The sequence below is a fragment of the Glycine soja genome, chromosome 9 (genome assembly GCF_004193775.1).
Source record: "Glycine soja cultivar W05 chromosome 9, ASM419377v2, whole genome shotgun sequence".
NCBI lineage: Eukaryota > Viridiplantae > Streptophyta > Magnoliopsida > Fabales > Fabaceae > Glycine > Glycine soja.
In genome coordinates, this window is record NC_041010.1 from 45669218 (window position 1) to 45696448 (window position 27231).

At 34.9% G+C, this 27231-nt stretch overlaps 2 protein-coding genes and 1 pseudogene across 5 annotated transcripts; 2 read left to right on the forward strand and 1 right to left on the reverse strand.

Moving 5' to 3' along the window:
* Window positions 1–964: 964 nt before the first annotated feature.
* On the forward strand, window positions 965–7568 carry LOC114425226. Of its 2 annotated transcripts, none has more exons than XM_028392050.1 (7): window positions 965–2191; window positions 2846–3124; window positions 3516–3583; window positions 3765–5412; window positions 5529–5665; window positions 5836–6016; window positions 6304–7568. In XM_028392050.1, the coding sequence occupies exons 2-7, from the start codon at window positions 2974–2976 to the stop codon at window positions 6915–6917; spliced, it is 2799 nt and encodes a 932-aa protein (XP_028247851.1). In that variant the 5' UTR covers window positions 965–2191; window positions 2846–2973; the 3' UTR covers window positions 6918–7568. The 2 variants fall into 2 exon arrangements, with proteins under 2 accessions (XP_028247851.1, XP_028247853.1); XM_028392052.1 differs by lacking the exon at window positions 965–2191 and adding an exon at window positions 2216–2470.
* Window positions 7569–8167: 599 nt separating this feature from the next.
* LOC114367032 lies at window positions 8168–10813 on the reverse strand (annotated as a pseudogene).
* Window positions 10814–12909: 2096 nt separating this feature from the next.
* On the forward strand, window positions 12910–27117 carry LOC114425227 (mediator of RNA polymerase II transcription subunit 12-like). 3 transcript variants are annotated; one of them, XM_028392054.1, is made up of 15 exons: window positions 12910–13136; window positions 13471–13616; window positions 14479–14612; window positions 14741–14935; window positions 15753–15812; window positions 16357–16462; window positions 17194–17262; window positions 17882–17935; window positions 18097–18204; window positions 19052–19198; window positions 19302–19649; window positions 19770–22159; window positions 22615–25227; window positions 25689–26007; window positions 26167–27117. In XM_028392054.1, exons 4-15 carry the CDS (start codon window positions 14808–14810, stop codon window positions 26602–26604), a joined length of 6780 nt encoding a protein of 2259 aa, XP_028247855.1. In that variant the 5' UTR covers window positions 12910–13136; window positions 13471–13616; window positions 14479–14612; window positions 14741–14807; the 3' UTR covers window positions 26605–27117. The 3 variants fall into 3 exon arrangements, with proteins under 3 accessions (XP_028247855.1, XP_028247854.1, XP_028247856.1); XM_028392053.1 differs by lacking the exon at window positions 13471–13616; XM_028392055.1 differs by lacking the exons at window positions 13471–13616; window positions 14479–14612.
* The last annotated feature ends 114 nt before the right edge of the window (window positions 27118–27231 follow it).

Genomic DNA, 27231 nt, shown 5'->3' on the forward strand with positions numbered 1-27231 from the left:
GATTCTGATACCTTCGTTCACTTTTCTTCCTTCTTGAACTAAACAACACTATTAAAGTCACAATCTGTTTCTACCATAATTAACTGTCATCAAATTATCATTCAAGTTGAAAAAAAAAAATAAAAGAGTAAAAGACAGATAGAAAAACTATAACTGTTTTTTTAGCTGTAATGAAAAAATTAAGAAAAGAAGACAGAAAAACATGGTGACATTGACATATAATATTATCTTTTCTCTCTTCTCGTGAAAAATCAATAAGCAAAAAAAAATTGTAAATTTTTTATAATGACAACTTTATTTAGAATATATATATTTTTTGTATTATCATTCTATTTTTCTTTTACTTCATCTATTTATTAAAAATAGTCCAAACATCACACAAACCAATTGTTAGAAATGTGAGGAATCTTATGATACATGATAATTTCTAATTACATAACAATTTTAAAAAAAATTATTTTACTAGTATATTTTTATTAAATTGATTTCTTTATATATTTTTATACCAGAAAATAAAACTATTGGACAGATATATCTTTATTTTAAAAAAGAAAAGTAATACTTTCTCCTTACATTTGAATAATAATAGAAAAATATTACATTTCTAGTTTTTTATGTGATAGATACATATCAACTTTATTGATATATAACTAATTCATATATATATATATATAATACTGACTAACAACCTTTTGAATTCCTTCGAATATCACATTATTACATTTTGAGGTTAACATGCATGTACTGTCCTGAACAAAACAAAAAAAAATTATAGTATTATTAATTAATAAAAAAATATTTTTGATATGATTTTTAAGACATAATTATTTACTCAAACTACTCTTGCATATTTTTATCTTTAATTTTCCTATATTTTTCCCAGAATCAGAAGAGACAGAAAGTCAGCACAGAAGAGGAGAGTAATCTATCCATATATGGATGTGTGTGCAAAGCATCTCTGCAGTGATGATTTTGATGTTGAAAATGAAAACTGAACAGAAAATGGTGACACCCCTAAAACACAGATATATTTTTTTCTCCGTAGAATTTGACAAACACAAACACAAAAAGTTCATCGTATATGGGCCCACACCTCTACCAAACTGTCCCAACTCTCACGTATTCTTCTTCCTCTTCTGCCACACACCAAACACCACCAACAACAACGTCGTAAAAGTTCTTCCCTTTCACTTTCTCACAATCCCATAGTAACCTTCTCTTCTTTCTGCCACTTTTTCTCAGTCTTTAATGGCTGCCCGCATCAAAATTCCGCGTTAAACAATCGTGGGCCGGTGCAAGTTAGCATTTTTCTTATCTTTTGGGGTGTCAAAAAGATACCCAATAGGAAAAGTCTTTTTTCTTCTTCTTTTGGGGTGCTTTTTTTTTTGTCAAATTTGATTCCAGTTTCACCCTCCAAACATTGTTCTGTGAGAATATAGTGTTTCACAAGGCATTTTTTTTTTCTCTTTCTCTATCTTTTTGTGTCTTAGTGAAAGTGAAACTGAGGCTGAGGGAGAGTTTTAATGATGCAGATTGGTTTTTTGTTTTGTGTTAGAGTTTCAGTGAGAATGGTGTGCAAGAGTTCACAGTTGAGTGAGAATGTCTTGGGAAACTCCTCTATGATGATGTGTTGTTGCTAACTTACTGGGGAACTACTTGGATGCTTCTTCTGTGGTGAAAGAAGATAAAATGCACTGTTGATCATGGTTCAGCTATGCTGAAATTATGGAGTTCTGCTTGAATCGGTGATTGTGAGATTTGGATTTGACAGTGCTGGGGTCAAGCTTTTGTGTGTGAAGCTTTTTTTTCTTTTCTTGTTATTATCAAACTTTTCCATTACGTTTAATCATTCAACTTTCTTTTTCCCCTATTGGAAGAAAGGGGGGGATTCACTGAATAAGGGTGGCTAGGTGTCTCAATTGCCTTTTTTTTCTTTGATGGGAAGAGTGGACTGCAATTTTCAGCTTTTTTCTGTGGAACCTGTTCTGGTTATGGTCTGTACATGAAGAAAGAAGGCATTGATACCTTTCCCTCCAAAGAAATCTTATATTGCTTCTCTGAGATTCACTCGTTAGGGAAACTTGGGGGAGTGAAATTAGAATTCCTAGATGCTTTGAGAGTGAACTCACCGAGCTGCATCTTAGCCTTTTGCTCCTTCAGGATGTTGAGTTAAAAACAGCCGGGATTATAGGTACTTAGTTCAATCAATCATATTTTCCTATAAATTTTCAGTTTTTTCTTACTTGCCTGAAATGCCTAACCACTCAATTAAGTTGCATCTTCTTAGGAGTTATAAGATTGACTTGGTGGTAAAAAGAGAAGGGAGGGAGGGAAAGGTCGTGGGTTCGATTTCTCCTGCTAACAAAAACTAAAATTTGCCGATCCAAAAAAAAAGCTTTCAGCTTCTTCCATTTTCAGTAGAAACCCTGATTTTTGTGCTCTAAGGAGTTGATGGTTCAGATGATCAACTGTATGACTGAGTTTATTCTTCTTCTTTTTCTTTTTTTGGTAATCTGTGTGACTGAGTTTAGTCATGGTGAATAATATCCCTGAGAATATGATCTTTAATTAAATCCAATGGCATGGTACGATCGATATAGCTGACCTTACCTAGTAGGATATATAAGGCTTCTGTTGTTGTTGTGTAACTGAGTTTAAATCCTTTAATCATGTGAATAGGTTGATATGATTCTTGCATGAGTTGATTTGAACAAACTTGTTAGCATGAGGAGATTAGTCTGGCCTCCAGATATTTAGCACACTATTTTTCCTTTGTTAGGGTGTTGTGCACTAACCATGACTTTGAACAGCATTTATTGACTTCATGTTTTTGTCCAATAATAAGGTTGTGCAAGATTACACCTGTGAGCAGTTTGTATGAACATAGGCAACATAAGGTCAATATTACCTTATTAGCATCCCTAGAAAAGGGAAATAAGGAAAAACGGAAGTGAACTGCACCAACCGATCATTATGGCAAAGAGGTCCCAAAGATTCCCTGTGAATTATGAGAAAGATCAGTCAGGATGTATGTGGGGTTTTATTAGTATATTTGATTTTCGTCATGCCCGCTTTACTCGGAAGTTGATCGCGGATAGGAGGCATGGCAGCAAGCATGCTGTTGGTAAGAAATGTTTTTAACATCTAAAATTGTGCTTCCAAAATTGACCACTTTGCATTTGTGTGTATATCTATATATCCAAAGGAAGAATGTCTATATGCTAATATATGTATAACAAAATGTGCATGTGCTAAAATAATTTGGAATGAAAAAAATTTGAATATACTTCTGTGCTATTTTATATATCTTTTCTACGGTCATGTTTACTTTTAGAAGCAATGCTGCTGCAAATGTTTGCTATCAGTCAATGTTTTACAATATTTTTTAGTTCAAATCTTTCATCATAGTATGCTTTCCTTGTGTATAGCTATTTTGTAATATTTTGTGGTTCAACTGTCCTGCATTCATGGAAAAGAATCATAATAATCTTTGAATTTCGTTTTGTTTTCTGCAGCTGCTGCACTTACCAAGAACAAGTTCGAAGTGTTGAGCAATTTAGATGAAGAATATGAAGGCAATATTGTAAGTCTGTCCATCCATATGCTTTTGCAAATCTTTTTTTTTTTAATCTTTTTCTCAACCAAAAAATTGAAGTTTGATTACATTAAAATTGGCAAAATTCTAAACTAACGTTAGGTTATTTGCCATGTGCTAACAGTATGTCTCGTCTTTTGTTGATATTACTATATCATCTATGTTTCAGGACAGAGTAGAGAGTAAGAGACTAATACCAGCAACTGATGCTGATAAGCTTAGTGTAAAGAAACTCATAGAAGAAGAGATGATCATTGACCAGGATGAAATAAAGGATCAAGGTAATGCTGATGTAGAATCAAAGCAATCCAGATTAGGGCATGAAGACCCCCCAAAGAAAGAATCCAAAAGAAAAAAGAAATCTCGCAAGAAAAGCCGTGATATGGATAGTCATGATTTGAATTCAGCTGCAACCTTGAAATCTGAATTTTCACATAAACAGCATTCAAGACAACAGTCAAAAGATAATCTAGATTTGGACAAAATAATGAATGATTTTTGTCATGTTGAAGCTGCTTGTTCCATGATGAATGACAATGATGGCAAAATTGATGCACAGTCAAACCAAAAGCATGCTATCTCTGAAAACCTTGCTAATGCAATCCATGAATTTGCAAATCAGATGAGATTGAATGGGAAAGATCTGCCTGAAGATGGACAATTCCTGAGCTCACGTGAACTCATGGAAGCATTTCAGGTTATAAGTTCAGATAAGCAATTGTTTCTTAAACTTCTACAAGACCCAAATTCACATTTATTGAAATACATTCAGGAGTTGGAAAGTGCTCAAGGGAGAGGTGGCAAAGAATGCAGTTCAGTTGTCAGCTCCAACTGCTCTGAACAAGAACTTGTTAATCTGAAAGAAACTAGGGAGATTTCCAACCGCAAGCATCGTAACTTTTTCAGAAAAAGGGTGAAGTCTCAACCAAAAGATTCAACAAATGAAAATGGGAAAACTGAATTTTCAAATAGAATTGTCATTCTGAAACCTGCACTAACAGGCATGCAAATTTCTGAAAGTGGAAACAACCTTGCCTCATCACTAGATTCTCATGACATTGCCCAGTACAGGAATCCTTCAGTGAGAGTTGGTTCACATTTTTCTCTTACAGAGATAAAAAGGAAATTGAAACATGCTATGGGAAAGGAGAGGCATGGAAACCCTGAATTGATCCCACGCAAACTCCCTGTTGAACGTCAAAATAAGGTGCCAAGAGGCAAATGCAAAGATAATGCTGGAATGAGATCTCCTAATAAAGACCATTTCTTCATTGAAAAAATTGCAAGACCTATGTTTGATGTTGTGAAAGGAAACAAGACTGGTACATTGAAAGACTCTGAATTGAATGTGGAACATGAAAGTGGTATTCCCAACCAAAGTGTTTCAAACATATATATTGAGGCTAGGAAACATCTGTGTGAGATGCTAGATAATGCTGATGAGAGCACAAACATTTCAAGCAGGCAGATGCCAAAAACCCTTGGGAGAATACTTTCTCTTCCTGAGTACAACTTTTCTCCTCTAGAAAGTCCTGGAAGGGATTTAGAGCATCATTCTGTGACTGCACAGGCAAGATTTTCTTCCTCAGACAAAACTAGGGAGGTTAGTGAGGATAATTTGTCCCCCAAACCAGCAACATGTATTGGTCTTGCAGATCAGGAAATCAACAAGTCAGAGAAGCAGTCAAACATTTGTGATGAAAGCTCTAACAATAAAGTACAAGAAATTAAGACGGTGTCGAATCTCTCCCATGATGTTGATCATGTCGATACATCTGAAGCCTGTTATCCTGTTAGAGATGAGATAGTTACTGAAGGTAACATGTTCAACTTCAGAGTACATGACTTATGTTGTAGATGCTACGATAAACTTTGGAGTGTATGCTTGTTTATATATATATATATCATTTATCATTTTTTAATTTTCATGCAGGTAATGTAGAATCTGCGAAAGAGAAAAATGATTTGGAATTGTCCTTGAATCCAAATGGCTTCATCACAGGAAAGGACCAAAATATTGATATCTCGGAAATTCCTGATGGTGCAGGATGTTCTGAACGTTTGAATCAGGTAACGTCACTACATTATATTTTTACCTATAATTGATTTAGGGATAAATTGACTATAATGCTAGAAATATAATCAAAGTGAATTATAGTGGCTCCTAAAGATTTCTTCCACAACCCCAATATCTATAAGATTTTATCTGAAGTCTAAACTCACATTTGATTCTTCTACAGGACATAACAGAAGAGAACCAGCCATCATCTCCACCGCCATCTCCTCACTTTTCTGTCACTAAGAAAATTGAAGAGCTAGAAAATGGTACAGATGTATCTGAGCGACCGAGTCCTGTATCTGTTCTTGATACATCATTCTCGGATGATGACTTTTGCCCTGGGCACTCCAGATGTGAGCCTGGTAAGCATTCCTGCACTAGAACCTTGAGGGGCTTCTCTGGCTATGTTCTTAAAAGTTAAAACCATATTTTAAAACAACACCTAGAAACTTCTATGTTGCAGTTTTGTCTATTGTCTCTAAACTCTATAATAAAAGTAGAAATATAAACAGCATACTGGTTACTGGGGTTCTATAAATCATACTTCATCCAGAAATTGATCTAGAAATAGTTTCAGTCTCAGATATTTGTTTGGTTTCACAACCAACTAACCCTTTTTATTTGTCTTATTAATTTTAATTACTTTCAGTTAAATTACCAGTACAAGCCCGACAAATTCAATTTGAAGAACATGACTGTTCACCTCCAGAACAATTTGACAGAGGAAAATATTGTTTTGAAGAAAGTGAATTGATATATGACTACATTAAAGCTGTCTTGCATGCCTCTGGCTTGACTACGGATCAGTTGTTGATGAAATGCCTTTCCTCAGACAAGATACTGGATCCTTCCTTGTTTGATCAAGTAGAGTACTTCTCGAACCTGCTTTGCCACGATCAGAAGCTCCTATTTGACTCTATCAATGAAGTTCTCATGGAGATTTGTCAGCATTACTTTGGGGCCTCACCTTGGGTTTCATTTGTAAATCCTAGCACGAGGCTAACTCCAAGTATGAAAAGGGTTACTTTAAAGGTCTGGGAAGGAGTGTGCTGGCATATCCTTCCCTTGCCCCCACCGCGCACTTTAGAGCAAATTGTTAGGAAAGACATGGCAAGAAGGGGGACATGGATGGACCTTGGACTTGATGCGGAAACAATTGGTTTTGAAATGGGTGAGGACATACTTGGTGAACTGATGGAGGACACCATTTTGAGCCTTGTGAGTGAAAGTCCAGAAAGTAAATGTTTCTCTGCTTCTATTTGAGGGAAAGAACAATGAGAACAGCTTCCACTTGTAAAAGACAACTCACTGCCTTTTGATCATGCAAGATGTTAAAGGAATTCATATGTGTGAGGTGAAATGAAAGTAGATAGGGGATGAAAATCGATCAGAAAGAATAATAGAGTTATAGACTTCTTTAAAGCATACTTGGACCTTGGTACTGTTTCTTTTCACCCTATCTGACTATTTTGATATTGGATTAGTATAATGTGAACAAGGATACAAAAAATAAGTCACAAGAAGTAAATGAGGAGCCAGTGGCAATTGCTTCTTGCAAAAGTGAAAAGCTAAGCTTGTTTACAATGACAAACAGACAAAGCAACAGTTTTATTCAGTGTGACTCACTTCACCCAGTGAAGGCCAAAGGTGTTTGATTGTAGAGTTTGTAAAGTTTGATTTGCTGATCCCATTAGATGGTGTGTTGTAATTTTGTTTGTATCATCCTTTGTATATTTGCTTTTTGGTTAACCTATTGACTTCACAAAGTTTGGAAATAATGTACACTCGGCTATCTGTGGTTTCGGAGTGAAGAACTGAGCAGAAATATGAATGACACGTGAGAATAAAGAAACTTAGAAAGCTGCAGCATGCCTTAAAAATGCCAATGTGAATTATTGTTCTTGGTTTCGCTTCTTTTCCTGCCTGATATCTTTCTAACGGACATGTTCAATATATTATCATGGACTTTTAAAACTAATGCAATTATCAACAAATAGAATTAGCTTTAATAATTTATTGATATTTTTACTTAATTTCAATATTACTAGAGAGAAATTTGAACTTACATGTCAAAGTAATTTTATTAATTTGTGTGTTTCTGTGCATCTAATATATATATAATGCTTCTTTAGTGTTTTTCATATTTTAGGAGTACATGTAATCCAAAATGTTAAGAAATGCTAATTAAATTATATGCGTTCCAAATATGCACTGTAGATTAAGTCAACAATCTTCTAATGTCTTGATTCAAAACACTCGTTGGATTGCAAAATAGTTGGAATTTTACAAACATTTTTATAATGTCAAATTAAGTCCTTAATTAAAAAAACTAATTCAAAACGGGCATAGTTTAGATGGACTTAATAAAGGAGTTATATATGCTAGCTAGACATAAATTGAAGAGTCATCATTTAAAATGTACAATGGTTGTTTTGCACAAATGTTCATTCAGTTAGTGTAAAACAAATATGTGAAAATATGTAATTAGCTAAGTCACTATAACTCGTATAAAATCGCACAAATATTCATCTAGTATTTAATGTGACAAAAAAAAGTGGTTGGGAATAGAGTAGGCCATAAACTAGTAAAATTATATTTTTTTTTCCTCAAGTACATAACTATGTTCGACGAAACTCCTATGTATTGCACTTGGTTAAAGGCAAAATTCCTGCAAGGCAAATGCAAAATATGTGATAATTTACAGCCTTACAACAAAAAAATAACTCATTAAATGTCACTTCTGCTTCTTATTTCGCAACATAGACGAGGTCAAAGGAGTTGTTGCCTTCCTCTTGGTAAATGCATAAGTTCGGCTATCTAAGTCTTCATGGTCTTCATCGTCATCTAAAGCATCTCTTGCAAATGTGGCAGAAGACTCTTAGCAATATTAGCTGCTTTTCTTTTTTCAGCATTCAACTTGGCATACAATTTCCTTTCGACAGGGTCACCCGAAGCCACAAACTTTGATTGGCGTGAAACTTTTGCACCTAGACCAAGCCTACAAAGTTGTGTAATGGTACAACATAAGCAATAATTACCATGGCAAACAAACAAGTAACATAATATAGATTTCCTATATAAAGAAAAATTAACAAATTATTGGTGACAGATATACTGACCCAGAAGGTCGATCCTCTACATCTGCATTTGTTCTATCATCATCTGCATCTTTGCTCATATTATTTACCCATAACTCGGCCTGCCAATCAGAATGGTTGACATTTAGGCATCCGCAGCAACAAATTCACAACATTTTGACATATAAAGCAAGTTGGGTAAATCCTTCTGAAAGATGGGAATCACTGGATATAGTCTTTAAACAAACTTAGTAATAAAATGTTTATTACTGTCAGTGTAATACAATAATCTGTATGAATGCACATCAATATCACAAAATAAATTGCCATCCATTTGACAACCACAAAATACATAATCCCTACTCTCCACACACAGCAAGAGGGGTAAAAGAATGCTTACCAATTTCAATGCCTTGTCCAACTTAACAATTTGGGGAGCACCAGTTTTCTTTGGTGTTTCCATGACACTCATTCCAAGCTCTTTGTGCCCTGATAAATTGAAGAGAACAATTAATATACACTCATGTCGATATATTCTAAATATCTGACAACATAAGAGAACGATTAATATACATTCATGCCAATAGATTCTAAATATTTGACAACAAAATATGTTTCAAAAAAGAACTGCTTACCAGACTTATTATGTTTCTATGCTAACAAAAAAAAAAAAATATATTCCCTGATTCAACAAGATCTTAAATTTTATAATTTCAATAACCTGCGGGAAACTTAGTGCACAAGTCTCCCACCTAGTCAGATGTGGCAAGGGTAAGGGAAATGTATGTAACCTTTACCCTCAAAAGTGGGGAGGTTGTTTTCAGGATGTCAAGATGTGACCTCCTTGTCACAAGATAACTTTACCATTGCAGGTGGGAAAAGTATTTTTTAAAAGATTTTTCAAGGAGTAAAAGCTATTATGTTTGGATGAAATATTTGAGACAACCACTTTATGAAATGTTCTTTTTCCACTAGTAAATAATAAAAAAAATCTTAAAAAAATTTCTAGTGCTTCAGCTTCACACAAACATATCATGAAAGTACATTGAAGAAACATTCTGCAAGTTGAAAAAAAGACAAATCAAGAATATCTATCAGAGCTCCCAGTCCAGGGGGCTTCTGTTTGTAGCGCATTGCATACTCACATGGAGGTAAATTGAAGACAGTGCAGAGAACAATTGGGGGATGGACGAAAGAAAGAGGAATGGAGGAAACAACATGTGACAACTGTTTAGGCTCAGGCTATATCCCACAGAATGTGTGTAAAACCAAGAAATTTAGGCTCAGGCTATTGGAAGAAACCGCAGATGAAAATAAAAATAGTAAACTCTTATTCACACAATGTCACAGTTTCCAACACATAGTTTTGTGACAGCTGGAGTAAAGCAAAATTTGAACAATTTTTTACATTTTATGTTCTGAAACCGACGTTGATACCAAACCACCATGCCTAACCATATAAAAGTCTTGTTTTCAAAAATAGTACAAGCATACCAATGAAGATAGAAACTCTAAATCTACCTTCAAAAACATGTCCCTACTCACAACTAACACAAGCACGATCACATCAATGATACAGGTGGACCAAATGACCATTGAAATTGGAAACTCTCCATTAAAATGCTTCTACATATAACCGAAAAAAGGAAAACCACACCTATATCAAGTGTTATCGCTTATAAACTTGTGCCCAATCATTGGAGAGTTGCCAGAATCACTACTTCAAGTCTTGAACCCATATATCCAAGTTCCAACAGTAATAAATTATAATATAAGAGGCAACAGAAAGTTGCAAAATTTAACCAAATCATTTTCAATCCACAAGCATAACTCCAAAACCTGTTGGAATAAAAAACACCCTCACTTTTTAATCGTACTTTCCCTGATCCAACTAACAAGGACACCAAATGAAACTGCTTCAGATGCAGGAGGCAAACAGAGAAGAAACAACCCACCACTTGAATCGTCTAAAATCTAAGCTATGTACTCTACACGAGGCTGAACAAGCTATATCCAAGTTGTAAAGATAAATACAGTAAACATATATCCCTGTGATGATGACAGTGTTGTGCGGCGATGCTGTAGGCACTTCTCTTTTCATTAAAAAGGAGTGTATTCGATAAAGGGTTTGGGATATTTTTGGAAAAAAAAATAAAAAGGGAGTATTTTAGTAATAAATGGGAGTGGACATAGTAATAGCCTAAGAAGATTAGAGTTTAAATGGGGTGATGCTAGGTGCACAAGCTCCATTACTTGTGCACCAAATATTTTTTGTTAATTTCAAAATTACTCTATGTCAAAGGTATGCGAGTTCGTGATTGATCCTTATGTTTTGTACAGATGAACTTGATCCGTAAGTATAATTAAAATATACAAATTAAGTTGATCCATATGGTTTGTACGAACGAACTTAATCCATATAAGTTATACACGAATTAAGTTCGTCCGTACAAATCATATAGATCAAGTTCGTCCGTATGACTCATAGGGATAAATTTGAGTGAAGGATATTTTTGTCCATTCATGTAGAATACTGGGTGCACCAACAATAATGTTAGTGTACCTAGCATCATCCAAAAGTCCAAATTTTAAATAATCCAATAAAAAAATTACTATTAATTTTTATATAGCTAAAAGATCTCACAGGTTAGCAAAAAGTCTACCTATACTAAAAAAAAAGCTTCCTAAATAGTTATCTTATTTAAAATAAAATATTACTCTTAAAAATTTGCTTTTATGTGAGACCATCGGTCAAATAAATATATTTAAATAATTTAACTGCCTTTTATGTGAGACCATAAAAAAAAAATTATTAATAGAAGTTTTTGGTCTTGTAGCACTTGCTTAAGAGTATTACATTTTTTTATTCACAACAAGAATATTACGTTCTAGAGCACAATAGTGGATACATAAATAGAAAATTCAGTGAATTCTCTTCTACACAATGAGAATAAAATATTAATTTCCTTATCAATAGTAATATTTTGTCTCGTAGCTTATCTTTAATTTTATTGTAAATATTATAAGATTATAAGATAAGATTAATATTATGATTATATATTATATAGTTCATCATTCATATACATTTTAGCAACGTAATCATCCCTCTTTATATGTTGAAATAATTATATTTGATGACAATGTTTTTATAATTTTTTGTTAAATAGAAGTGACTTTAGGCATTGTTACCTCTTTCATTTAGATATACGACTTATCCCAATATCAATTATTGAACATTTTTTTTATTTATTTTATCCCTTATAAATATACATCATAATTTTAATTTGATTTCACAACTAATTTGACAACTTTTTTTTATGACTATTTTAAAATCACTCTCTTTGTATCTTTATTTTTTTATTTGATTTTTTTGAAATATTTATTTAATTTTGTTAATACTTGTATTTTCATATTTTTAATTGAATTTTATTATATGTTTATTTAGAAGTTATCTTATATCAATAATTATTATCATATATTTAAAATAAAATTTATATATTCAAAAATATTAATTTTATATAAATATTAATTATAATATATTATATACATTTAAAAATATTTTATTTATTATAAATTTTTGTTATATAAAAAATAAATATGATTTAATTGTCATTTTAATCTTTAAATATGGGGTGTGTTTTATTTTTCTTCCTAAAATTTAAAATTATTTTTTCTCCTTATTTTTGATAAATTTTTATTTTTAGTCTTTCATATAATAAATTGATAATCTGTAATGATTTTTAATTTTCATAAATTAATTTTATTTTTTAGTCATTTAAATTTGTATTTTGGAATAGTCATAAAATATTAAAAATTGTCACAAAATATTAAAAATTAATATGAAGGGTTAATTTATTATGTCAAAAAACTAAAAAAATAATTTATCAAAGTTTAGGTATTAAAAAATAATTTTAAATTTCAGGAATAAAAAAATATATCTCTAAATTGAGGAGTAAAACAAAATATAATTAATTAAATAAATAAATATTTATGTCGGACATATATTGTACATGCTAAAATATGAATTATCTATTTTTTAAAAAAAATATTGATTATCTATTAAAAAGTCAAATTTTCAATTTTTTCAATAAAACAAATAGAGATAGATATTTTTCACCACTTCTTTTAATCTATTTTTTTTAAACAACCGTTACTTTAACTAAAAATTATTATAACTAGCTCCTCCACCTTCACTGTTCTTCCATTGTGATTCACAGAAAACACCACCAACTCAACACAATCATCATCGTCACTACCAATTTTTTTTTAATAAAAAAACCAAAAAAAAAATACAAAGAGTCAAACCCTCGACCACACTACAGAGACTCTTCTTCTTCTTTGTTGCTCTGTTTCTCTCTCTTACATTCTCACTCTTTCCGTCAAAGTTTGCAATTTTTCTTCCCAGGTAATGTCCTTATCATTAATCTTCAATATATTGCAATTCCCCCATTATTATATTTGTTGTTAATTTTGATTTTTCGGAAACCCCTTTTGTTCCGTTTTGCCCAATTGTGAATCATAAACCCTAGTTTTGCTTGTGCTGGAATATCCCCAATTTTCAGTTCCGCAATTAGCTTGCGCCGGCATTTCCAAAGTTGGGTAAGAACGAAACAGTAGCCGGAATTTCGTTCTCAAAAACCCTAGTTTTGGATCGTGCTTCGGAGTTCTAATTGTGGAGTTTTTTTTTTTTTTTTCTCACATTAGATTTGATTTTGTTGGATTGGGTGGTTGCTGTTCAGGTTTTTGTAGAGTATAGGTTGGATTTGACGTTAAAGTTTAGATTTTTGGACGATTCAAGTGGTGGGTTTTTTCTCTCAGTTTTTGCCTCTTGCATCTGTAGAAGTTTCATTTGGTGCCCTTGTTAGTTGGAGCAGGGAAAGTGAGGGTAATTTTTATTTCAATGAGTTTTGCAGTTATGCTTGTGGATTGGAAATGATTTGGTTAAATTCTGCAACTTTGTATTGTATCTCGTGTTATAAGTTATTACTGTTGGTTACGGATTCGAGACTTGAAGTTATGATTCTGGCAACGGTCGACCACGTGTTTATATGCGATAGGACTTGATATAGGTGTGTTTTGGTATATGTAGATACATTTTAATGGAGAGTTTCCAATTTCAATGGGAATTGAATTCTCTTGTGTAATTGTTGTGATTGTGTTTGTGTTAGTCTGACTAGGAGATTCCTTAGGGTAGAAGTAAAGCTTCTAAGTTCATTGGTGTGCTTACAGTTACACTATTTTTGAAAACAAGACTTTTATATGGTTGGGAATGGGGTTTTGGCGTCAACGACGGTTTCAGAACATAAATGTGAAAAAAGTTGTTCAAATTTTCTTTACCCCTGCTGTTCCACATCTATGCATTGGAAACTGGACTTAGTGTGGACAAGAGTTTAGGACTCTGTTTTCTTTTATTTTCCAGAATATTTTATGTTCTTTGCATCTTAAATGAAACATGCATAGCGTGTTTGGATCATGCCATGTTCGATTCAAAATCGAGTCCTTTCCATGTTTGATGCAAAAGCTTAAAATGACAGCTTCTCTTTTTCCTGTCTGATACTCACGTGTTGGTTGTTGGACACGAAGCCAAACACCCAATTCAGACTATTGGATTTTTTTTGGAGCTTTCATATTGCCCTTGAGTTGCACTCATCTGATGCATTCTGGAATCTGGATGTTAGTTAATGATTCTTCTTATGGTGCATGTTATGGATTTGTTTCTTAATTCTTTATCCATTTGTGTTTTACAGGCCAGAATAGTACCACTCTGCCTCATACATCTGGGTTCCACAAATTGTGGGTCTCATGTTTTGGGGTATTAGGATTTCAGTACATATGTTTTATAGTGGTTGAAGACAGTTAACACATAGATTTGGTGCTTAAGGTCATTTTCTCTTATTCTCTCTTCAATTTATGTGTCTTTTTTTTCCTTTGTCACTTTTTTAGGATTTTTGTTGTAGTTTGCTTAAATGCTCTGGTTGGAAATGACACAGCACATTTTCAATGATGCAGTTTAGCTATTACAGCTACTTGTAGTGGTTTGATGCTGAGGGCAGTATGCTGGTTATGATTGGGGGAAATGCAAAGGTATCATGCTGGCAGCTGCACTAGTGCAGTTAATAACAGTGCAATTGGTGGGCCATCCACTAGGGACATTGGAAGAACTGATTCATCTTCTTTGCCGGCTAACTTTCCTGTGAGTTCAAGGTAAGATACTATGTATGCCAACATTTCTTTGCTGAAAATCTTATTATTATTCTTTCTTTTCAGATGTTGTTATTGTAGTACATGTGATTATGTCACTGCATATTCCAAATAATTGTTGTTGTGATGCAGCTTCTGGTGCTTCAGTCCCTGTTATCTAATAGCTTTCTTTATTGCAACAGTGATTATTTATTTACTTGACGTCCTTTTGAAACCTGAAAAACTCCACTTCAGAGCTGGTTCATTTATCTTTTGACTCTTGAGTAATCACAATATTCTAGTTTTTTTGGTCCTTTTGGGTCATCATTTCTGTTCTTATGCATTTAAATGATTGAGATATCTCAGCCTAGATACATTAACATGGATTCTTTTCTAAAAATACTTTATGTACATGAGCAATGTTTATAAATTTCTCATTGGTAAATGACTAAATTAGTGAAGGATGATCATAGTTTGAAAGAAAAATACTTTAATCATAATAAAAAACCAGTTACATATCTCTCTCGTATCCATATCAGAATTTATTCTCTCCCCAATGAACATGTCATAGAATTACATATTTTTCCCCAACTCAAGTTTGAATGTAAAAGAAAAAATAATCAGTTGTCCTATTCAAAAGAAATATTGGGTCTACTTTATTGTCTACTATTTACAACAGCTTTGAAGATACAGAGGAACATAGAGCTGTTTTAATATTAGCCCTTTGTTCTGTTTGATAGTAGATACTCCATAATAAAATGGTATATTATTTTATTTGTTCTGATAAATCATTTATTTGATGCTGTTAATCACTTTAAAAATAATGGTTTTGCTTTTGCAGGCGACAACCACCATTAGCCCCATACAAGTTGAAGTGCGATAAAGAACCTCTGAACTCTAGGTAGTTCATGCCTGTAGCAGAACCTGTTTCCAAATCGTTCAATTTTGTTAGTTCATGAGTAACAAACATCTTAAGTTTTTCTGGAGTAAAATTTGCATGTACTCGGTTAATATTCAAAATATTGTTTGATGCCCTTGATCGTCGGTATCTGTTTTTGTTAGTTGTTTTTTTTTTTTTTTTGGAAGGCAAAAAATATATATATATATTATTAATAGGCAAACCAGTACCAGTGGTACCAGAAATAGAGATTACAAGGCACCTAAGTGCTGCCCTCCAAAATAACAACCCACCCTAATATAACAAGAGTATGAAAGCCCAGTCAAACTATCCAAAGGAATTCGATATATTGGAAGACCAATGGTTGAAGCTTATATTGAAATCTTTTTCTTTAGCCTTTAGCCAGGACCAAACTAATGTTTTTGTTAGTTGTTATTCAATGGTATTAAGATTGCTATGTTTTAATCCTGTTAGTACTCCTAGTTTTTGCTTTAAATTTCCTTTTTGTCTTGTTGTATAAATTTTAAATGTCACTGTTAAATCTCAGGCTTGGGCCTCCTGACTATCACCCCCAAACACCAAATTGTCCTGAAGAGACTCTGACCAGAGAATATTTGCAATCTGGATATAGGGACACAGTTGAGGGGCTTGAGGTATATTTGTTAACTTCTGTATTTATATCAAATGGATAATGTAACGTAGCAATTTAGCTATGAGTGTTTGAGTTATAGCCATTGTTAGAATCTGACAATTCTTGATTTGAATCCTATGATTCAATATGATTCAGCTACCTAATGATTCATGTCATAAAATGAATCTCTAATGACTTTGTATCTTATGATAATCAATGAATATGTGCAATTTCCTATCATCGATATGAATCACTCGATTCAATTAATTTTTTCTTACTTTTCTTTCACCAATTCTCATGAAAATAATTGAAAATTCATAAACTTAAATTTTTAAATGAAACGGAATTGAAGGAGCGCTTCTGAACTTATCCAATTTGATCATTCTACTGCTTAGTTTGTCACCCTCTCATTCAATGCATGCACTAACTAGTAACTTTGTTTAATAAAACTTATGATTAAGTTGTTTTTATCTATTTCTAGTTTAAAATTATTACGTTGAACACTGTATATTTGGATGTGTTTATCATTATATTTGTATGTGCTATTTTCAGTCAATTTGAAAACAGCTTGGTTTTTTGTATCAAATTTCTTATTTGGATCTCCTACTGTTCAGTATGATTGAAACTATGCTGTAGGGAATTTGATATTCTAGTGGATTGGCTTCCCTTGATGAATTGTTGAAAATCAACTTGTACTTTCTAAAACTGATTGTTGTTTTTATAAAATGGTATTACCTTTTTTTTTGTCTTCAGGAATCTAGAGAAATTTCTTTGACCCAGGTTCAAAATTTTGGCAAGACAGTTGTCCTTAGTTGCAAAGAGGTGAGTTCCTAGTCTTTGAGAGAGAATTATGCCCTTTTTTTTTTGTATAACTATGAGTGTGTGTGGCATGTCAATTAAGCTAGCTTATTAGCTTGTCTGGCTAAATTATGTTGTTTGATAAACAAGCTTATTTTGCTACCTTATAGCTTATAAGCTATAAACTACTTCAACTAGCTTATAACTTATGAGCTTGCAGCTTGTTTTTTTTCATCCATTTTTTTCCTTACCATTTTAATGTACTTAATTTTAATAAAATATTTGATCTTTTAAAAAATTAAGAAGAATGTAAAATTAATAAATGAATCTAAAACTATAATTACCTAAGAATATATTTTTTGTCTACGAAACAAAATATCATTTATATTAAAAATTATATAGATGTCCTTTTATGTCATTTTGCATTTTTAGCTACTTCAATAACTAATTTATCAAACACTCGTAATACAATAAGATAGTTTATACGTCTTAAGCTGGCTTATTTGCTTTAAGCTAACTGATTAGTTAGTTTTGTCAACCATAGCCTATGCCATGAATATACTGGACATTTTCCATATTTGGTTTTTATTTCATTGGAAGTGTTTGTAGGTTAATTCTTTAATCTTTCATCTTCTCTCTCCAGGCTATTAGAAAACGTCTACGGGCAATCAATGAATCTCGTGTGCGGAAACGGAAGGTGATGACCGATGATCTTTATTCTGTTATTTTATTATGCTTGCTGAACAGTATGTAGGCCTCTAAAGTATTCCATTTTTTTTGTATTGTTTTATTTTGGGTCTAGTGGGCCCTACGTGTTATGAAGGTATTTGATCTACATGATAGTGTTTATTTTGACAGGCTGGTCAAGTATATGGAGTGGCTCTTTCTGGGTCACAACTTGCTAAGCCTGGTGTTTTCCCTGAACAAAGGCCTTGTCCTGAAGACTTTCGGAAGAAATGGATTGAGGTATTAATGAAAGTCTTGTTCCTGTTGCTTTACTCTTTGTACAACTTTCCTGTATAAATATTGTTTTGCTTGTTATTTGTTCCTGTTAGAATGTTAGTGTTATTGTTTTGTTGTTAGTGAACTTGGTTGGGCTTGTAGCCTTGTACTAGACCTAGTTATTGGTATAAATTATTAAGAGCATTAGGGATTGTAAAACACATCATTATTCAGCTTACTTTAGTCATTTTTCTCTCTTTTCACCCAAACTACACAATTTTAGCCTATTAAAATTGTAGGGTTTAGGTAAAAAGGATGGAAAAGAGAGAAAGACCGCTAATACAATGGAGATTGATATTAGATGTTACACAATACCTAGCCTAATGCTTATATTTATACTTCTATAAAAAATGCTTATATTTAGACTACTAAGTCAAGTAGTAGTGCTGCCAGTACAAGCTCAGGCCCTCTGACTAAAACTAGTAACCTTGGTATTCTAACAGTTTTTATCAAGTTTTTGCTGAATTTATATTTAGAAAAGCATGAGGTTATGAATCATTATATTTGGATGGATATTTGTAGTTTAATCTGGCTGGAAGAAGTGTGCAAGTATGGATGGAAATAGAACATGTTCACATGCTAAATACACCAGTACAGGCTATAGCTATTCATGATTTCAGGAGAGCCATTGTTAAATACGTTCCTATAAGAGATCCCTTGGCTTTTTGTCATCTAGGCTGATATTCCTGTTAAATCCTTCAATACTTTATTAAAACTTACGCATTAGTGCTTATTATCTGGGATGTTTTCTGCCACTAGTTTTTTTTTTATTGTTTTGTCTTGTTTTTTTAACTCAATTATTTTTTTATAGGGCTTATCTCAACAGCACAAGCAATTACGATCTTTGGCAGATCTTGTTCCTCATGTTAGAAGGAAATCACTTTTAGAGGTTCTTATTAGGAATAATGTTCCATTGTTGAGGGCTACCTGGTTTATAAAGGTTTCTTACCTGAATCTGGTATGGATGCCTCAATGTTGTGTAATTTACCTGTTTATTTTACCCTGAAATCACCCTCCCCCTTTTCTCAATATTTAAGATAGATTATGGTTGAATTTTGCAGGTTCGGCTGGGTTCTGCTAGTATTCCTTCTGGGACTGCTGACAAAACTCAGCTGTCTTGTTCTGAGCTTTGGACAAAAGATGTTATTGAGTACTTGCAAACTCTTCTTGATGAATTCTTCTCAAAAAATACTTCTCATTTTACTCCTCATAATCGAGACCAATCGCCCCAAGTACCTTATACTGCGTCGCTTCAGCACAGAAGTGACCAGTTATTATCTGTTGCTGATGGTGAAGAACCATCTTTACATTTTAGATGGTGGTATATTGTTCGGCTTTTGCAATGGCATCATGCTGAAGGGCTTCTTCTTCCTTCTCTTATCATTGACTGGGTTTTGCGTCAATTACAGGTGATTGCATATAAGAAGTATTGTGTGTTCATAGAAAATAAACTGAGTATTTTATATTTTTTGCTGATTTCAATCCTTTAGACTTAAGGTTTTGATTTTTCCCACTTCTGCTCCTTTCAGGAAAAACAATTGCTTGAGATTTGGCAGCTGCTATTGCCTATTGTATATGGCTTTTTAGAAATTGTTGTTCTATCTCAAACATATGTTCATACTCTTGCTGGTGTAGCTCTTCGTATTATTCGTGATCCTGCTCCTGGTGGATCAGACCTTGTAGATAATTCCCGGAGGGCATATACTACTTCTGCTCTGATTGAGATGCTCCGATATTTAATATTTGCGGCTTCAGAGACTTTTGTTGCTTTGGATTGCTTTCCTTTGCCATCCTCTGTAGTTTCACATACAATAAATGATGGGAATTTTGTACTGAAAGCAACTGAAGCTGCAGGAAAGATAATAAATAGTTCAGAAGATGTTGTGTGTTTATTTAGAAGTAAAGGATTTGATGCACAATTCCAGTCATTGGCATTTGATCATGTCATTTCATGCATTCAAGAACGTGTAGAAGATCTCACAAAGGCTGTAAGCCCAGGTTATCCAGGTCAATGTCTGGCTAAAGCTTCCCAAGCCTTGGATAAATCCCTTGTACTTGGTGATATACATGGAGCATACAAATTTCTTTTTGAAGATCTTTGTGATGAATCTGTATCTGAAGGTTGGGTTGCAAAAGTCAGCCATTGTTTAAGGTTATCGCTGAAGTGGTTTGTGACTGTAAATAAATCACTTGTTTATTCAGTGTTTTTCCTGTGTGAGTGGGCAACATGTGATTTCAGGGATTTTCGAAATGCTCCTCCTTGTGACGTAAAGTTCACTGGCAGGAAAGATCTTTCCCAAGTCCATATAGCAATTAGACTTTTAAAGGTGAAGCTAAGGGATATGCAGATTTCACCAAAGCAAAAGAGTGGAAGCACTCGTGGTCATGGAGTCAGTTATTTAGCAAAATGTTCAAGTCTGCAGAGTAATCAGAATTTTGTGAACAATGCATTCAAAATAAAATCTAGTTCAAGAAATTTGGATCAGAATATCTGTTCTTCAGCTATATTTGAAAGCCCAGGTCCTCTACATGATATTATTGTTTGTTGGATTGATCAGCATATGGTGCATAAAGGGGAAGGTTTCAAACGCCTACATCTATATATAGTGGAACTCATACGGGCAGGCATCTTTTACCCACTGGCATATGTACGTCAGCTGATAGTGAGTGGGATCATGGACATGAATGTAAATGTGGTTGACTTGGAGAGACAGAAGAGACATTGCCGAATCTTGAAGCAGCTTCCTGGGAAGTTTGTGCGTGGTGCTTTGGTAGAATCAGGGATTAGTGAAGGGCCATGGCTCACTGAAGCATTGCGGGTTTACTTGAATGAACGCCGCCTCATACTTCGTGGTTCCTTATGGGAGAACCACGACAATGCCAATAATGTGAATATATCTTCTCTCAAGCGAAAACACTGTACAACTTCAACAAAAGACAGAGCTTCTACGGTGTCAATTGATCCATGGAAGAGTATTTTTTCTAATAAAATATCCTCTAAAAATGCAAAGGATGACAATTGTGTTGAAGAACTGAAGACATTCATCTCAACCCTGTTACAGCTACCAAAAAGTTTAACTAATTTGAGCACTACAGGATTGGATGAATCTCAAGGCAGTGTCAGAAAACCTATTGGGTCTCACAACAAGATTGATCTAGTGGAGGCTACACCTGGGTGTGAAGAATGTAGAAAATCAAAGAGGCAAAAATTGAGTGAGGAAAGAAGTTCATTTGTTCAAGCTCCGTCTCTAGTACTGTCTGATGATGAAGACACATGGTGGGTTAAGAAGGGGCTAAAATCCTCCGAGCCTCTCAAAGTTGATCAACCACTTAAGTCAACTAAACAGGTTACTAAGACTCGGCAGAAGACTGTCCGTAAAACCCAGAGTCTTGCTCAACTGGCAGCTTCTAGAATTGAGGGTAGCCAAGGGGCATCAACAAGTCATGTGTGTGGCAATAAGGTTAGCTGCCCTCACCATAGAACTGCTATGGATGGAGATACAACAAGGTCTGTTGATGGAATTCGATCAGGTCACTGTGAAGATATTGTTTCAATTGGAAGGGCACTAAAACAGCTGCGCTTTGTTGAGAGAAAGGAAGTAACACTTTGGCTGATGACTGTATTTAGGGAGCTTATTGAAGAGAGTGAAAAAGATGTTGGTAAAGTTAGCCAGTTTGGCAGGCCTTTTGCCACTGTGGATGATAAAAGTTCAATACGGTGGAAACTTGGTGAGGATGAACTTTCTGCTTTACTTTATTTGATGGATGTCTCAGACGATTTAGTATCAGCTGTCAAATTCCTCGTATGGTTGCTGCCAAAGGTTTATATTAGCCCAAATTCTACAATTCATAGTGGAAGGAATGTGGAGAACCAAGCTTGTGATGTTGGCGAGGCTTTTCTGTTATCATCGCTGAGAAGGTTTGTACTCAACTTAGTTTATGTATTTTTTGGGTCTATTCTGCCACCATTTATTTTGTTCCTTTTATCAGTTTATGTGCTATTCCTAGTTCCTCGTCTGGCTTTCCCTTCTAATCCTTGTGGTGTTCGCTGTGTTTTTAATAACTATGAGAATTGTTTATGTGATATACCACTTGTCTTTCTTCATTTTTTTATTTATTATTCTAACAAGTGCTTGATAAACTTTTGCATGTTGGCGCTTCCTTTGCTCTTCTTTTCCTTATATTTTTAATTAAGTAATTTTTCTGTGACTTCGTATGTGCTTCCAATTTTCCCCCTCATTATTTTTTAATCTAATGAGTATTATTTACTTTTCATCTTTATGTTAACCTAAGGCCCCTTTTTTTTTTTTTTACAATGGATGTTTACATATAGTGATTCTGTTTAGTATGTCTGTCTTGTTGTATTTGATGCAGGTATGAGAATATTCTTACTGCAGCAGATCTTCTTCCTGAAGCTCTGTCATCTATAATGCATCGTGCTGCGGCTATTATAGCAGCATCTAATGGGAGGGTTTCTGGTTCAGGTGCCCTAACTTTTGCTCGTTATTTATTAAAAAAATATGGCAATGTGGTCAGTGTCATTGAGTGGGAGAAAAGTTTTAAGAGTACATGTGATAAGAGACTTGCTTCTGAACTAGAGTCTGGACGGTCAGTTGATGGAGAGTTAGGGCTTCCACTTGGTGTTCCTGCTGGAGTTGAGGACCCTGATGACTTTTTCCGTCAAAAGATAACTGGTGGCCGGTTCCCGTCCAGAGTAGGTTCAGGCATGAGAGATGTTGTACAGCGTAATGTGGAAGAAGCATTTCTTGATCTTTTTGGAAAAGACAGAAAGCTCTTTGCTGCTGGTACACCAAAAGGTCCTGCTTTTGAAAAATGGGATAATGGATATCAAATTGCAAAACAAATAGTTATGGGTTTGATAGATTGCATAAGGCAGACTGGTGGTGCTGCTCAAGAAGGGGACCCCTCTTTGGTTACTTCTGCTGTTTCTGCCATAGTTGGCAGTGTTGGTCCAACATTAGCAAAATTGCCTGATTTTTCAGCTGGCAGTAATCATTCAAATATGTCATTGGCTACAAGTTCATTGAACTATGCTAAATGCATTCTGCGAATGCATATAACTTGTTTGTGTTTGCTTAAGGAAGCCTTGGGAGAACGTCAAAGCCGTGTATTTGAGATTGCACTTGCAATGGAAGCTTCTACTGCTCTTGCTGGAGTTTTTGCTCCAAGTAAAGCATCTCGAGCTCAGTTTCAAATGTCACCTGAAACCCATGATACTGGTACTATTTCAAATGATGCTGCAAACAACAGTAGTAAAATTGTGGTTGCAAGAACAACGAAAATTAGTGCTGCTGTTTCTGCACTTGTTGTTGGTGCAATTATATGTGGTGTTACCAGCCTGGAAAGAATAGTAACCATTCTCAGACTAAAGGAGGGCCTGGATGTTGTACAATTTGTAAGAAGCACAAGATCCAATTCAAATGGGAATGTACGTTCAGTTGGGGCTTTTAAGGTGGATAGTTCAGTTGAAGTTCATGTCCATTGGTTTAGATTGCTTGTTGGGAACTGCAGAACCATCTGTGAAGGCTTAGTGGTGGATCTCTTGGGTGAACCGTCCATTGTTGCTCTTTCAAGGATGCAGCACATACTTCCTCTAACTTTGGTCTTTCCACCTGCCTATTCAATATTTGCTTTTGTTATTTGGCGGCCCTTTGTTATGAATGCCAATGTAGCAGTTCGTGAAGACATGAATCAACTTTACCAGTCTCTAACAATGGCCATAAGTGATGCAATAAAACATTTGCCATTCCGAGATGTATGCTTAAGAGAGTGTCAGGGCCTTTATGATCTTATGGCTGCAGATACAAGTGATGCAGAGTTTGCAACCTTGCTAGAGTTGAATGGGTCTGATATGCATTCAAAATCTCTGGCATTTGTTCCGCTCCGTGCTAGACATTTTCTAAATGCCATGATTGATTGTAAGATGCCTCACTCTATTTATACAAAGGATGAAGGAAGCCGGAATTCTGGACATGGTGAATCCAAAATTGATTTTACTGATAGTGAATCTACACTTCGGGATAAACTTGTAGATGTGTTAGATGCTCTGCAGCCTGCCAAGTTTCACTGGCAATGGGTTGAACTAAGGCTGCTTTTAAATGAACAAGCCCTCATTGAAAAACTGAAGACACATGATATGTCTTTAGCTGATGCTATACAGTTGTCCTCACCTAGTTCAGAGAAGGGCACTGCTTCTGAGAACGAGAACAATTTTATTGAAATAATTCTCACTAGGTTACTGGTTAGACCTGATGCTGCACCCCTTTTCTCGGAGTTGGTTCATCTTTTTGGGAAGTCACTAGAGGATTCAATGTTGTTACAGGCTAAATGGTTCCTTGCAGGTCAAGATGTCCTCTTTGGTCGGAAGACCATTAAGCAACGACTGATTAACATTGCAGAGACTAAAAGATTTTCTGTTAAGACACAGTTTTCAGAACCCTGGGGTTGGTGCACCCCATGTAAAGATCCAGTTGCTGTCCAGGGGGATAAAATGAAAGTTGATTCTATGCCTCTTGAAGAAGGAGAAGTTGCTGAAGAGGGAATGGATGTGAAAAGGTCCATAAAAGGGTTCTCCCAAGTGGTTGACTCTGAAAGCTCAACCAGTAAGCAGCAGCATGGGACTGAGAGGGCTCTTCTTGAGTTAATTCTTCCTTGCATAGATCAAAGCTCTGATGAATCTCGTAATTCCTTTGCAAGTGATTTGATCAAACAATTAAATTATATTGAGCAACAAATAGCTTTAGTTACTCGAGGACCAAGTAAGCCAATGGCAAGTACTCCTGTTACTGAAGGTCAGACAAATAAAGTAAATAACCGCAAAGCTATAAGAGGTGGCAGCCCTGGGTTAGCCAGACGACCAACACCTGCACCAGATTCTTCTCCACTTTCTCCTGCTGCTTTGCGAGCATCAATATCTTTACGTGTGCAGTTACTCATGAGATTTCTTCCTATTCTTTGCACAGACGGGTAATTAAGACTACATTTCTTTTAATCTTTAAATTATTTGCTATGCTGTCCTGAAATACTTTCTCATTCCTTCCTGGGTTGTTGCTGCACTGAAGTTGTCTTTTTTCACTGGATTAGTATGAGATTTTCTTGAAACATGTTTATATAGTTAACTATTGTGGGGGTAAAAGTCTATGCCTTTTTCAGTTTTCTTGAAATGCATAAAAATGGAGATAATTGCAATATGAACATTTTCAACTGTACAGTTATCTACTGTCTGCTGTTTTATCATGGTTTCCAACTACTTGCATTGAAGATAGTTCATTATGAGTGCTGGAAATCAATTTTGCTTCTGTCCTTTTCAGAAGTGAAATATGGATATTGGTGCTATGAAGGAATATGCTTGTTTTAATGTATGCCACATTAGTGTATCAAATGTAGGCTGTTGTAGAGGTAGTTTAGCTAGATGTTCAATTTTGCAGGGACTCTTCTGTATGGAGCGTGAGATACACACTTGCCTCTGTACTTCTTCGTCTCCTTGGCAGCCGGGTTGTGCATGAGGATGTAACTGTGAAGGCAATGTACTATACTCCATTGAGAAGGGAGGCAGAGTCACATGCTGAAGCTGCTTTTGTAGATTCTTCTGTTGAGGGCCTGTTTGATCATCTGCTGTTGATTTTGCATGGATTGTTGAGTAGTTCTCCTCCAAGTTGGCTCAGGTCAAAATCTGTTTCAAAGACCACTAATGAACCTACAAGGGAGTTTTCTGGATTTGAACGCGAGCCATTGGAGGCATTGCAGGTATGAATCTTTTAGCCTATAGCTTTTAGTTTGTGACCTGATCCCATGTTATTAAATATAGGAAGGCATTTTATTCTTGATATTATCATCTGGCTGATGCTGATTAGAATGAATGAATGCGGGCTTCTTACTTTTCTTCTGGTCTATTGTATAATACAGAATCATCTTGATAATATGCAACTGCCAGACACTATCCGGTGGCGTATCCAAGCTGCCATGCCTGTGCTCCCTCCCTCTATACGGTGCTCTTTCTCATGCCAGCTGCCAACTGTTCCAGCTTCTGCTCTTGCATCTCTTCAACCCAGCACTACAAATTCTGGGTTTAACTCCAGCTGTTCAACTGTCCCTCAGAGGAACCTGGTTTCATCGTCAAGGACTACAGCATCAGGGAGGTCGAAACTGCAGGACAATGATTCGGATGTTGACCCTTGGACACTTTTAGAAGATGGCGCTGGATCTTGTTCATCTGCAAGTAATACTGCTATCATAGGAAGCGGTGACCGTGTTAATATTCGAGCTGCTAGCTGGCTTAAAGGGGCTGTAAGGGTGCGACGAACTGACCTTTCATATGTTGGTGCCGTGGACGAGGATAGTTGATTTACAAGATTTTTTATTGGTTGGGAGTATGCAAACCCCTTATCAGGTGTATTTGTTGTTTCATTGTCCGTTATTGATGGCATGACTGGCATGAAGATGTCATTTTGTGCTTGCCCTTCCTGTGTTGAAGGGAAGTTGAGGGGACATCAATTTGAGAAACAGGTGAAGGGATGTTTTCTTTGTTGAAGAGAAGTGAAGGTTCTAGCCTGGTTGACTAACTAACCTGTTGATCACCCCACCCTGGACCTGTGCACTTGCAGACACAGTTCAGTGGTTTGTTGTATATATAGGATCATTGTTTCAACTTTCCCAATTTATTTGATGATATATCTCAAATGGTCTGTTGTTCCGTTCTAATTTATGTCTCAAGGCGTATGCTCAGTCTGTTATCTTTTGGGGTCACAGGCACACACCAGTGCACATGCTCAGTTTTCTTTTTCTATATATTCAGAATATCAAAATTATCTGTGTTTTTCATCTGGAGAAATGCAGCATTCAATTATTAACTTGCAAGTCCAGGGAGTTTTATAGAGGGTTTAATATGGTTTTAGGCTGTAAAGTTTGTTTTTAGTCTTAAAAAAATAAGTTATTTCATTTGTGAGAACGTGTTAGACGTGATATTTTTTC